Source organism: Moschus berezovskii, chromosome 1, assembly GCF_049115385.1.
Source record: "Moschus berezovskii isolate FMDL1 chromosome 1, NW_MosBer_1.0, whole genome shotgun sequence".
Lineage (NCBI taxonomy): Eukaryota > Metazoa > Chordata > Mammalia > Artiodactyla > Moschidae > Moschus > Moschus berezovskii.
Window position 1 is genome coordinate 124,279,191 of NC_142460.1, and position 14,580 is coordinate 124,293,770.

Below are 14,580 nucleotides of genomic sequence, written 5' to 3' on the forward strand. Positions count from 1 at the left end.
TTGAACTTAATACAGACTATTGCCCTGTAGCCCTTCTGGGGTTAATATGATTGCATTCAATGATAGCAGTTGCTCTGATGTCACTGGAAGACAGATATAGGTACAAATATAATGTATTTTCACATTAGAAATTAGGCAGATTATCTGGATACACTTGCAAAACTAATAAAGAAAAGAAAGAAGGCAGGAGGAAAGGAGAAAGAGAAGGAGAGAGGGAAGAAAGAAGGAAGGAGGGAGGGAAAGAAGGGAGAGAGGAAACATTTCTGCTTCTCTTTAAATCAGTCTTAGTATTCAGTCCAGTTCATTTTTCTAGAGAGCTGGAGGAGGCTAAACATTGCCTGTTGTTTCTCTGTAGCTCTCTAGCTAATTAAGCCAACCCTTCTGTCCAAACAATGCAGAGGAAAGAAGAAAGAATAATCCTCCAAACCATGAAAGCTTTGTTCATCCATCATATCAACCATCTAGTCAGGATCTTAGAGATCTTTTGTCTGGCAACATTTTGCCCTTTCAACTGATGAACAACTGAAGCTGTGCTGTGCTACCTAATTGCTAAATGCAAGCTGTGTTCTGGAAATCGATTTGTTTGCATGATTCTATCCAAGTACTTTAGTCAAGCATTTAGGAGACTAGGTTAAGTACAGAAACCTCTCTTAAATACTAATTACAATCTAAATGTCGCTATAAAATAATAGAAAATATGCTTTAAAATGGGCATCTGACTTTTAGTTATATATTTAGAGAAAACAAAGAAAGAAACAATGTCTCAGCAAAGGTGAAAATGTGTTGGAACATACAGATTTGGATTAAGAGGAGAAGCATGTTTGTGTGTTTTTAAGATATTTTGAACTCTTTATTTTCCCCTTAAATATGATCAAGTTCAACAACACTGAAAATCTGTGGCAATTTCTTTATTAAGTGCTAGTAAAAAATAAAAATGAAAAGATCAGACAAGGTTCTGACAGTCAAGAAGTCTTACCTTTTATGAAATGTTCAGCTTTTAGACCGAATGTTTTTTCTTACTTCCCAGGCATCCATTTCATAGCGCCTATCTATCTATATTATATAATAATTGGCCTATGCTTATTGCTAGAGCTGAAACTTCATCCCATATTCTGAATGCCTCCAGTTACTACAGTTACTAATTTTATTTTTAAAGTTAGAAGATGATGTGCAGCTAAATATATCTCATCTTCCTAATGGCATTTATTTAACTGAAATGTAATTTGCTCCTTTTTATTAGTGCTGAGTGAAAATAAATCTTCCTTCTTTTTTTCCTTCCCCAGAAAATTTAGATCATTGGTGTGTTTTGCCTTTTGATCAAATTTTATAGCAGGATTATTTAATTTATATATTTCTATGGGACTCTCCTCTTTAGTTCCCTCTTTTCTCCTGCCTTCTCTTTTCTCTTCTCTTTCTCTCATAAAAATTCTGAATTCCTATCTCTCTGTGAAGTTGAGAATATATCCCAATCCACTAGTTAAGAATAATGAGATAATAAAAATTTAATAACCAACTTGACCATGGATCCTGCTTACATAGTATATTTAGATGGAAGAAATAATTTTTAGAGAATTTTTGAATTACTGCAAACTTTTACAGTCTACTAGTATAATTCTGCCACCCTGGGTACCCATATTCCTACCTTGAAAAACAAACCTGTCAAAGTAAGGAGGAAACTTAAACTCATGAAGCTAGGGAATGGTTCTTCAATAATTGCTTCTTTCATTTCCACAGTTTTCAATGAAAATGTCAGGAGATGGGGGAAACAAATACCAAAAGTGAACTAGATTAAGATATTTGCATTAAAATATAATCTAAATTGCAAGTGATCCACTTATAAAAAATTCTGTATGCACAAGTGAATTGTTATAAACTCCATATTGCTTTCGTAACATTTTTTTTGGCCCTTATTACCTCCAGGGAGAAAACAGTACAGTGATAAAAACCTTTCTGATAATGTACAGTGCATCTGGATGGAAGAAATAAGACTTGGAAAAGAGTTGAGATTCAGTCTGTGAACAGGCTTAAGAGTAACTCACACACATTGTGACCTTCCATTAGCTCATGTAGGACTTTGAAGTGAAATGTATTATTGCTTTAGGCACTTGAAGAATCAATGTGCGTTTTTAGGTTTTTATTCTTAAAAGAGTAATGTTTACCATACATTTTTATTCATCTTAACCCAAGAGAATAAAGTGAATTTCTCTCTTCATATAGTACTGTGAAAAATATTTTATAGCTCATATTGAATTAATTCAAAATATAGCCAAAGTAATGAGGGTTATTCACTTAGTTCTCATTTCAGCAAGCATTTATTGAGCATATACTTTTTGCTCAGGATTATTTCAGGTACTGAGCATACAAAAATAAATAAGATATGATTTATTTCATAGCTCGATATATAGTTGTTGTTATTATGTAATTTGTCACTGTTACAGTGAATTGCAATAATATGCTACTATGATATATCTTGGGCTTCCCTGGTGGCTCAGAGGTTAAGCGTCTGCCTCCAATGCGGGAGACCCGGGTTCAATCCGTGGGTCGGGAAGATCCCCTGGAGAAGGAAACGGTAACCCACTCCAGTGAGAATCCCATGGACGGAGCAGCCTGGTAGGCTATAGTCCACGGGGTCGCAAAGAGTCGGAAACGACTGAGAGACGGAACGGAACAGATGATATATCTTAATCTTTATGTAAATGATATTTGCTCAATTGTTTTTGGCTTCCTTAATATTTGGGCTTTCCAAGTGGCTCAGCAGTAAAGAATCTGCCTGCAGGACAGGAAAACTGGGTTCCATCCATGGGTCAGGAAAATCCCCTGGAGAAGGACATGGCAATTTGCCTGGAAAATCCCACAGACAGAGGAGCCTTATGGACTGCAGTCCATAGGTTCTCAAAGAGTTGGGCACGCATGCACATCCTAAGGAGAAGACAATGGCAAGCCACTCCGGTACTCTTGCCTAGAAAATCCCATGGACGGAGGAGCCTGGTAGGCTGCAGTCCGTGGGGTCGCTAAGGGTCGGACACGACTGAGCGACTTCACTTTCACACGTTGGAGAAGGAAATGGCAACCCACTCCAGTGTTCTTGCCTGGAGAATCCCAGGGAAAGGGGAGCCTGGTGGGCTTCCGTCTATGGGGTCACACAGAGTCGGAAACAACTGAAGTGACTTAGCAGCAGCAGCACATCCTAAATATTTAAGTTGTGTAATAAACACACACACATATATATGCACATGTAATATACAGTAATCAGGATCCATATTAACCAGAATATATACATTTACGTGTATATTTTTGAAGAAAACTTGTTTACATTATTAAATTCATCATTGAAGTTTCATCATGGAGGCTTGTAGAAAATCATGAGATTCAGGATAAGAAGTTTTATAAAACTAATTAGCCTAGGTTATAACCTTATAAATTAAGATGGAATCAGTATCCTTGAATTACTGAAATGGATTTATGAATTAATAGTTGTTTTAATAGAATTCAGTGGTTATTAGACTAATTTTATTTGGTTATATAATTAAGAAGAATGTTATAATTTATTTAATTTAAGAAAGCTATCTTTGGGTCAGTTTTAAAAGTGTTCGGATTTTTGAACACTTAATTAAATACAATTAGTAGTGGAACCTGATCAATTTTACAAATACTACAGTCACAGAAATTCTTCTGGAAGGAATCAAAAAACTACTTCAAAACATATTAAATGCTTATTTTTATCCTGAGAAGTTTACTATATGCAAGAAGATATGGAGAATATGACCTTGCAAGAAACAAGATGGTATTTACCCTTTTCTCTTTGTTATCCTTTTCTGTTTCACCTGTGTCTCCATATTTACTTAAAATAATAGATTCTGTTAGGAATACACGTTCCTTTTTATATGCTTAAACATGATGGGTAAATTTATTTGCTATATGAAAATTGCTTTGTCTGTTCTTTATGTAAATATGTCAGTATAATAGAAACAACATGTGAAATGATTCAAGTACTGCTCCTGCTACTAATCATGATACTCACTGAACGTCTACTTTTTTGAGCTCAATTTTGCTTAGTTGCTTCCTGATTTTTTTTTCTAAAGGTACTAAATCTGAACATCTCACTTTTAAAATGTGGATCCTTTAGGCACAGGCTAGGAAAAGGAGTACGTCGAGGTTGTATATTGTCACCCTGCTTATTTAACTTATATGCAGAGTACATCATGAGGAACACTGGGCTGGAAGAAGCACAAGCTGGAATCAAGATTGCTGGGAGAAATATCAATAACCTCAGATATGCAGATGACACTACCCTTATGGCAGAAAGTGAAGAGGAACTCAAAAGCCTCTTGATGAAAGTGAAAGAGGAGAGTGAAAAGGTTGGCTTGAAGCTCAACATTCAGAAAACGAAGATCATGGCATCTGGTCCCATCACTTCATGGGAAATAGAAGGGGAAACAGTGGAAACAGTGTCAGACTTTATTTTTTGGGGCTCCAAAATCACTGCGGATGCTGATGGCAGCCATGAAATTAAAAGACGCTTACTCCTTGGAAGGAAAGTTAAGACCAACCTACATAGTATATTAAAAAGCAGAGACATTACTTTGCCAACAACGTCCATCTAGACAAGGCTATGGTTTTTCCAGTGGTCATGTATGGATGTGAGAGTTGGACTGTGAAGAAAGCTGATTGCCGAAGAATTGATGCTTTTGAACTGTGGTGTTGCAGAAGACTCTTGAGAGTCCCTTGGACTGCAAGGAGATCCCACCAGTCCATTCTAAAGGAGATCAGTCCTGGGTGTTCATTGGAAGGGCTGATGCTAAAGCTGAAACTGCAATACTTTGGCCACCTCATGCGACGAGTTGACTCACTGGAAAATACTCTGATGCTGGGAGGGACTGGGGGCAGGAGGAGAAGGGGACAACAGAGAATGAGATGGCTGGATGGCATCACCGACTCTGTGGACATGAGTTTGAGTGAACTCTGGGAGTTGGTGATGGACAGGGAGGCCTGACGTGCTGTGATTCATGGGGTTGTGGAGAGTTGGCCACGACTGAGTGTCTGAACTGAACTGAACTGAACTGAAGGGACATGTAAAAACTGTTGCATGGTGTCTTATAGCCATAGTGAAAATTTATTTGATGCAAAGTTTCACATTGTTTAGCTCAGCATGTAGGACACTCAGCTGGTGTCAAAGACTTGCTTATTGTTGTGAAATGGTGGGGCAGACTTGTGGAACTGAGTCCTTTTCTGTTGGATCTGATGCTCTGTCCAGGTATTGTCAGGATTGAATTAAATTGTAGGACACTCAGCTGGTGTCAAAGACTAGCTTATTGTCATGAGAAAAGTGTTCACACAGTTAATGTCCAGAAGGGTCAGTAGTGAAGTGTTCTATGTGATAGAAAAGGAGACTAACGGGAAAGGAATATACAGTAAGGAAAAGCTGCATTTTTTCCCCTGCATAGGAAAGGAAGAATCTGACATTCTTCCTAAAGACCTGGGAAGAGTTGAACTCATGCTATTTTCCTCCAGCTATGCTCTTCTGGATTAATTATAACCTGGAATTAAGATAGGCATGAGAAACATCAACAATCTCAGATGTGCAGATATCACTCTAATGGCAGAAAGCAAAGAGAAACTAAAGACCCACTTGATAAGGGCGAAGGAGGAGAGTGAAAGAGCCAGCATAAGACTAAATATTAAAAAACCAAGATCATGACATCCCAGCAGTATTGCTGCATGGCAAATAGAAGGGGGAAATGTGGAAGAAGTGACAGATTTCTTCTCTGGCTCCAAAATCACTGTGGACAGTGATTGCAGTCATGAAATCCAAAGATGATTCCTTCTTGGCAGGAAATCAATGACAAACCTGTTTAAAAGCAGAGGCATTACTCTTCTGACAAAGGTCTATATAGTCAAGGCTATGGTCTTCCCAGTGGTCATGTATGCTTGTGAGATCTGGACTGTAAAGAAGGCAGAATGACAAAGAATATATGCCTTTGGACTGTGGTGCTGGAGAAGACTCTTAAAAGTTCTTTGGTCAGGAAGGAGATCAAACCAGTCTATCTTAAAGAGATCAACCCTGAATATTCCCTGGAAGGACTGATGCTGAAGCTGAAGCTTAAGCTCAAGTATTCTGGTCATCTGATGTGAACAGATGACTCATTGGAAAAGTCCTTGATGCTGGGAAAGACAGAGCAGAATGAGAAGAGGGTGTCAGAGGGTGAGGTGGCTGGATGACATTACCAATGCAATAAACATGAACTTGGGAAAGCTTCATGAGTTGGTGAGGGAAAGGAAGGCCTGGTGTGCTACAGTCCAAGGGGTCACAAACAGTCTGACACAACTGGGTGACGGAACAGAAATAGCAACATGCTCATCTTATAGGATTTCCTATTTGAATGATGGCACCTCCCAAGTCCTCAGGCCAGAATTCTTGAAGATATCTTTGACTGTTCTCATTTCTCTCCACTTCTAATTCATGGCCAATTATAAGGACTCTCCCTTCAAAATATTTGCAAGCTCTGAGCACTTCTCTCAATTTCTGCTACTACTTCCATGGTTTCACACAACCATCATCTCTCACGTAAATTATTCCTGTGGTCTCCTAACTGATCTCCCTGCTTTTACCTTTGGATTCTCTGCAGTCAATTCTCAGAGATAATCTTTTTAGAAAGAATAAGTGAAATCTTGTCCTTTATTTGTGCAAACCTTCCAATTGCTTCTTCTCTCTCTCAGAGCAGATGTAAAAAGATTATAAGGTCCTACAGGTAAATAAATAATATCACCTTCTACTCCTTCCTCCCTGACAGGCTTCACTCGAGTCACACCCTCCTACTTAGGTTCTTGGGAAACCTCCAGGCACACACCTATCTCACTGGCCTTTGCTTTCTGCTTTTGTTAGAATACTCTTCCCTCAAATAAATTGCATGGCTCACTCTTATCCTTTGCAAACTCTTCACTTAAAAGTTTCTTTCTTTTCAAATATTGCAGACTTTTCCCTACCCAGAGTCTTCCAAAGTCAAGGTTAAGGCACAGCCCTTCAGACTGTCAACTTGTCCCAAGATTTCAGATCTAAGTTGCGAGTTCAGAGTCCACATGCATTCCCTCAGATTTGATAATTCACAAGAATGACTCACAGGACTTAGAAAAATGCCATTAATTACAATTAACAGTTTTAATATAGCAAAGGTCTTCCCTGGTGGCTCAGACAGTAAAGAAAATCTGCCTACAATGTGGAATACTTGGGTTATGAAGATCCCCTAGAGAAGGGCATGGCAACTCACTCTAGTATTCTTTTCTGGAGAATTCCATGGACAGAGGAGACTGGTGAGCTACATTCCACAGAGTCACAAAGAGTTAGACACAACTGAGTGACTAACACACACACAATGTAGCAAGAGAATATAGTTCAGAACCAAAGGAAAAGATACAGAGAGCAAGATCTACAACTAACAAGCTTCCAAACAGAAATCTTCAACATCCTCAGAGACACTTCATCTTCATGGCATCAACTGTGGTAATGCACACATGGAGAACTGCCAACTCAGAAAGCTCACTTGACCTTGAGGTTTAGTTTTATTTGGGTTGCATTAGAAAGTCATGGTACAGCCAATTATTGGCCAAGTGGTTCAACTCACTCTTTAGGCTACTCCTTTTCCTAGAGCTCAGGCTGATATCAGTTGGCTCAAAGTCCCAACCCTCTAATCACTGGTTAGTTTTTCAGGGGAGGTCAGTTCCTTCCCTAAGATTATCAGTGTGTGCAGCCCCACCATGAGTCATGGCATTAGCAAAAGCCATCATGTGCATAACATGAATCACCCTGTTAGTATAAACTATCAGGTATGGTGCAAAATTCCAAAACTTAGAGGTTATCTCACAAGGAAATTTGCACAAAGTCAAATTCCTTATTATTCACTCCCTATCCTCTGCCCTACACACACACACACACATACTTAACATATTTATGATTTCCTATCATCCCCACTTTCCGCTTCATTATTTCTAGGAGCTATTACTATTCAACATACTATATATTTTTCTTTTATTATTATCATTATTGTCTATCTTTCTCATAGAATGAAAACTGTATGAGGTAGGAATTTTTTTTTTCTGTTTTTGTTGTTGTTGTTGCATCTTCTGTGATTCAAACAAGTTTGACAAAGTATGTTCTCAATTGATATTTGTTTAATGAAAGAATAGGTTTAATCTCTAAATTCAGATTCTTTTATAACCCTTCTATTCTTTAAAGTAAAATATAGTTTTATTTAAGCATGACATGATAGAATATAAATCCATGAATATTTGCATATAAGAAATTATCCACTATGTACTATATCCTCGTTGCCTGCTTATGATTGTGGAATATCTCAGGTGGCCTTTCAGTTTACAACTACTAATCATGACTTTATTTTACTAGATTGTAAAGTACACTAAAATATATTCACTTTAAAATAACTGTATAGCACAGGGAACTTTGCTAAGTGTTATGTGGCAGCCTGGATGGGTTTGAGGGAGGATACATGAATATGTATGACTGGGTCCATTCAGTGTTCACCTGAAACTATCACAACATTGTTAATTGGTTACACTCCAATATAAAATAAAATGCTTAAAAAGGAACCATAGATCTTAGTTAGAAATAACCATCTCTGAATTCTTAAAGGAATCTTAATTCCTGTGTTAGGATTGGGTAAGCAATATTGGAATTTGTATTTCTAAGAAAATTGGATGCATGAAGTTGAGTATATCCTAGTTCTTCATACTAGGCACCCTGAGTCAATAAATTTCTTTTTAAAGACTCTATTTATAAAATGAATAGAAAATGTTCAAATACCAATGACAAGCAAGCAATTTTCTGTAATACAATTGTTCAAATGATATTCTGCATTTTTGGTTAAATAAACCATGTCTTAAAACTTTTCAATCTTACATTAGAGGAAAAGTGCAATGAATGATTTTTAGACTCTTTTGTACAACACAAATTAGAAAAAAAACAACCTGATAACAGAAAGAGAAGAGATTTCTTTATTTGATGGAAAGTGTTGCATATTGTAACTTTGAGGTCTTTATTTTGTAATTGGAATATAAAATATTTTTAAAAAAATAGCAAAGTCAGGACATTTAAACTTATCTTATAATTTTGAAATTAAAATTATATAGTGTTTCAAAGGGTTTCCCAGGTGGTTCAGTGGTAAAAACATCTGCCTGCCAATGCAGGAGATGCAAGAGATGTGGATTCAGTCCCTGGGTTGGGAAGATGGAGGAGGAAATGGCAACCCACTTTGTTATTCTTGCTGGGAAAATTACTTGGACAGAGGAGTCTGGTGTGTTATAGGTCATGGGTCGCAAAGTCAGACACAGCTGAGGGACTGAACATGCACAGCACAGTGTTTCAGAATTTTGTATCTGGAGAATATATAGCATTTTACAAAGTTTTTAATTGATACAAATAAGAAGAGAATTGTGTCTCTAGTTAAGTTTTAGTCTTTGCAGGTTTTTTCAATTATAGAATAAAATGTTTCATCACTTCAATAGCTATTTCAATCACTTTTTGAAAACAATATCTGCATCCAGGGGCAAAGGAATTTTATTATCTCTGAACTACAATTTGGAATGTCATGAGTTATTTCATAGGACAAAGTTTGTTAAATGAACACTGGCAGTGCCATTAGTGCTTCGCTCTTGAACTCAAGTACAAGTCAGCTCTGTTTAAGTTACCATTTGCAGAAGCCCGAAAAGAATGTGCAGTTAAAATGGTGCCATAAGTTAATTAGAATAGAATTAGAAGGAAAGTGGGCTATTTAGGAACATAAGAATTGCTGTACCGAATCAGACCAATGGTTCTCCTGGTTTAATATCCAGCCTCCAGCAGCTGTACTTGTTGGTTTCTAAAGCTTTAAAATAAAAGAAAAAGACTACATAATTCACCTAGACAAGTGTGCCATCTGTGATCTGGAGAAATTTTCTTCCTGACCTCTTTCAAATAATACCCTAAAGCAAGAGGGTTCAATCCTGTTATGATATTGGTTTAGCTTGAATAGCTCTGGCTTTTAATAATTCTTATTAAATCATCCAGTTCCTACGTAAAATCAACCAGTTCATCACGAAGCTGTTTATCTCTATAGCTCTTGACTCATAGTTGAATATGTCTGCATCTGTGATAAAATAGGAACTTATGATACTTACTCAACACAAGTTCTTGATGGCAAAATCTGCCTCAGATAACCATGCTGATGAATGCCTGCTTCTCTTTCCAAATTCTAGGGGTTCACAGGCTTTTGGCAAGAAAAAAAAAATGTATATTTTATCAGTACTCCCAGGTTTCTGTCAATAATTTATAAAAGATATGTTAATTAATGGTGAAGAATTTTGTGTGGTATACTTTTATAAAGGTTCAACTGGAGATTTTCTTATATGGTTTTGCTTAAGTTAGAAAGGGATGAATTGCATTTGCCTTTCACTTTAATCTTTTCTTTCTTCTTTTTTGATACAAGTCTCAATGACTTCAGTTCAGTTCAGTTCAGTCGCTCAGTCGTGTCCGACTCTTTGTGACCCCATGAATCACAGCACACCAGGCCTCCCTGTCCATCACCAACTCCTGGAGTTCACTCAAACTCATGTCCATCGAGTCGGTGATGCCATCCAGCCATCTCATTCTCTGTCGTCCCCTTCTCCTCCTGCCCCGATCCCTCCCAACATCAGAGTCTTTTCCAGTGAGTCAGCTCTTCGCATGAGGTGGCCAAAGCATTGGAGCTTCAGCTTTAGCATCAGTCCTCCCAATGAACACCCAGGACTGATCTCCTTTAGAATGGACTGGTTGGGTCTCCTTGCAGTCCAAGGGACTCTCAAGAGTCTTCTCCAATACCGCAATTCAAAAGCATAAATTCTTCGGCACTCAGTTTTCTTTATAGTCCAACTCTCACATCCATACATGACCACTGGAAAAACCATAGCCTTGACTAGGCGGACCTTGGTGACTTGTGACTACTTTCTAGGTTTCTTGGTTATTCTAGATACCACCTCTAGGTTAGTAATTCTAAACTATTATGTTTACAGTAAACCATTAGGCCAAGAATTCCTCAAGAATTGTAAATGCCTACAAATTAAAGTCTAAACCATTTTCCTAGATTGTCAGATCTTATTGCTATAATACTAATATCCTAACGCTATAATTCTAATAGAATCTCCTCTTAGAGTTCAAGAAAATGACTTTTTTTTCCCTTCATTGCTATTTGAACTAGGAGGAACATAATTTTGTACCTATTTTAATTTAGTTCCCTTTCTTTAGTTTTCCAAAATTTTCTTTTTGGTTCAGTTTCTTATTTTTTTTCTCCTTACTTCAGGTAGAATTGCATTTCTTTAGGTAATTTCCTCTTCTGACAAGTCATGTTTATGCTTGATTTAGGCTACCATATATTTATATTTTGATTCTTTGTTTTCATGGATGTCCTTTCTTGTAATTCTCTGAGGGAAACTATGTTTTCCATATGTATTTGTATTTCTAAAGCCTAGAGCAGTGTCAGACTCATAAATGTAGCATACAAATATATTAAAGGGAAATCTTTAGAATCACCAGTAACTATCTAGATGGTCACTTCCAGAATATTTATTCTTTGATTTTTTGTTTGTGTGACCTAGGCAATAATATATTATTGAATCCTACACGGTGTAAATGAACCAAAAATTATAAATTTCTGAAAAATTGAGTCAAGCACTATTGATTCAAAAATCACAATTGAAGGTATGGGAAGCATCAGCATGAAAACAGTATCTGAAGGTTCTGAATTGGTTTTGACACCTGATGTTAGGAAATGAAGCAATTCCAGGCAAAAGTAATAGCTAGGCAAAGACAGGAGGTGAAATAGAGAAAGAAATCACTAAGAAAGTGTCCCTAATTCATGTTGGCTGGTCTGCAAAGAGAATACCTAAAAGTAAGGTTGGAAATGTGGGTGGCATGTCCACTAATCTTTATCTGATCTCACAGGGGGATTATTGAAGGATTTTTAAGCAGTGAACTAATTTATATGAATGAAAGAACAACTTAAAGTTAGACCTAGAGTGATAACGGTTATTACATACTAAGGAAATAAGCAATCAGTCCCAAATTAGATATATATGTTCAAGTGTAAATAAAACATTAGTATTTTAAAATAGAATATATTTTTCTTCCTATATGTTAAGCAGAAATATGTGCAAAAATTTCTTCTTTAGATTTTAATTCCTACAATTTTAACTGACATAGTGCTTCAAGATACTGAAAACATTCAACTAGTTCTTTTGAGCTTGACATTATCAAACAAATCCACATTTTTCTGACTTTTTAGAAGCTCTTATTGATTTCTGAGAACACTATATATGTGTAAACACACATGATATATGTGTGTACACACACAGACACACACACAGACACACACACACATATTAATCCATCAGTGACTTCAATAGAACTATAATGCCTCTCTATTTTTTTAGAAATCCGAATGGGACCCAGAACAATAGTACGAGATGGCCTGTCTTCAAAAGCAATGAACAAAAGTATTTCACCTTAAATACAGAGTCACCAAAAGTAAATACCAAACTACGTGCTCAACAATGCCGATTCTGGACACTATTTTTTCCCAAAGTTTTGGAAATTACAGGTATGTGTTACTTTTTTGTTCTGTTAGAATTAGGTTAAATAATTAGTTGTGGGCTATGTAAAAGAGGAAAACAGTTACACTATCCAGGGTAGGGTGATAATGTTCATATGCAACTTTACAATTAATTGATTCCACTGTGTACATTATTTAAAGAAAGTGAAACCAGACATTTTCTCTAGAGAAAATGAAACCTAATAGTGGAATTAAGATAGGGTCATCTTGCTATTCAGCAAATTTTTGTGGAATTATTTAATAGAAATTGAAAGAGTAAATATATAAAATAAACAACTTATAAAACTGAAAAATTGAAATGATATAAAACTAAATACAATTGATAATCCAAAAGAGGCAAAAACAAATTTAGTGATACATTGATTGATTTTTAAGGGGGAAAAAAATCTCCAAAATTTATATATTTAAAAACATTATCCAAATATTCCTAAATATTCTGAGCTTGGAAATATTTAAGACCAGAGATATATATTATATAACATAATAAACAAGTAGTAATTTAGTTAGCTATGCTTCTAAAAGTGATTACTTAGATTTATATAAGGAAATATTAGGAAAATGTTTCAGATCATCATATTATTTCAAAATTCACTAGTAAAATATTTAACTAAGCTCAAACAATCAACTTGAGTGATTGCATATTCTCAAGAAAAATGACATACATATACAATTCATTGCCTTTTTTTGTTTGTTTGTTTTGTTTTGTGTTTTTAATGCCCAGCTCTTTATAACTGATGTGGCTCCTCAAATCTATTTTCTATATTTTTCAAATAAAAGTAATTTATTTTCAACCACTGGACATGCTGCTAGCCAGTTCCTTTAGACTTTACCCTTCTCATAATACTCCACAGTTTTCAAGCTATATTTTAGATATCACTATATAGTAGTTATTTTTGTTTCTTCTTTAAAGAGGTTAGTTTCAGGCAAATAAGGACATTTCAGAGTTATATTTGATTGTTTAATACGCATTTTTATTTTCTCAGACATTACTCACCAAAATTATAGTTACAGACTCCATCTGTTTGGGAAACATTACTTATAGACCAGGGCTCTGTGTACTCCCAAATGTTCTGTGACACAATATACAGCAGAGATGGGCTTCTGGATCCCTTGGCAGAGCTACAGTGCTGCCCTTGTGTCCTCTGGGTGTGAATAGCAGCGAGGTAACGTGCATAATCTGCCAGGAGACTAGAAGAGGTACCATTTAACATGTCACAGATTATAATATTCTCAATCTTTACTTAAAATATCAGTATTTTGAAAAGGGAGGATCATAATTTGAAGCAAAATAAGCTGAGAGTAAGGGAAATTTTTAAATGATTAATTTATTATAAAATAAGCTTAGTTGTTCAGATTTAGCACATTTGGTCTATTGGAGTGTGCGTGTGTGTATGCTAAGTCGTTTCAGTTCTGTCCAACTCTGCAACCCTATGGACTGTAGGATGCCAAGCTCCTCTGCCCATGGGATTCTCCAGGCAAGAATACTGGAGTGGGTTGCCATGTCCTCCTCCAGGGGATCTTCCCAACCTATGTATCAGACCTGTGTCTCTTAAATCTCCAGCATCTGTTGGCTGGTGGGCTCTTTACCACTAGCGCCACCTGGGAAGCCCCTCAGTTCAGTTCAGTTCAGTCGCTCAGTCGTGTCCGACTCTTTGCCACCCCATGAATCACAGTACACCAGGCCTCCCTGTCCATCACCAACTCCCGGAGTTCACTCAAACTCATGTCCATAGAGTCGGTGATGCCATCCAACCATCTCATTCTCTGTCGTCCCCGTCTCCTCCCACCGCCAATCCTTCCCAGCATCAGACTCTTTTCCATTGAGTCAACTCGTCGCATGAGGTGGCCAAAGTATTGGAGTTTCAGCTTTAGCATCAGTCCTTCCAATGAACACCCAGGATTGATCTCCTTTAGAATGGACTACTGTAGTGTATTTGTGGATAAAATA

At 36.7% G+C, this 14,580-nt stretch overlaps 1 protein-coding gene across 1 annotated transcript in view; it reads left to right on the forward strand.

The window, feature by feature from the left end:
- BCHE (butyrylcholinesterase) overlaps window positions 1–14,580 on the forward strand; it is a 95,232-nt gene that overhangs the window by 61,102 nt on the left and 19,550 nt on the right. Inside the window, exon 3 of the mRNA XM_055410476.2 lies at window positions 12,454–12,620. Within this exon, the coding sequence (XP_055266451.1) occupies window positions 12,454–12,620 (167 nt within the window). The remainder of the gene's footprint in view (window positions 1–12,453; window positions 12,621–14,580) is intronic.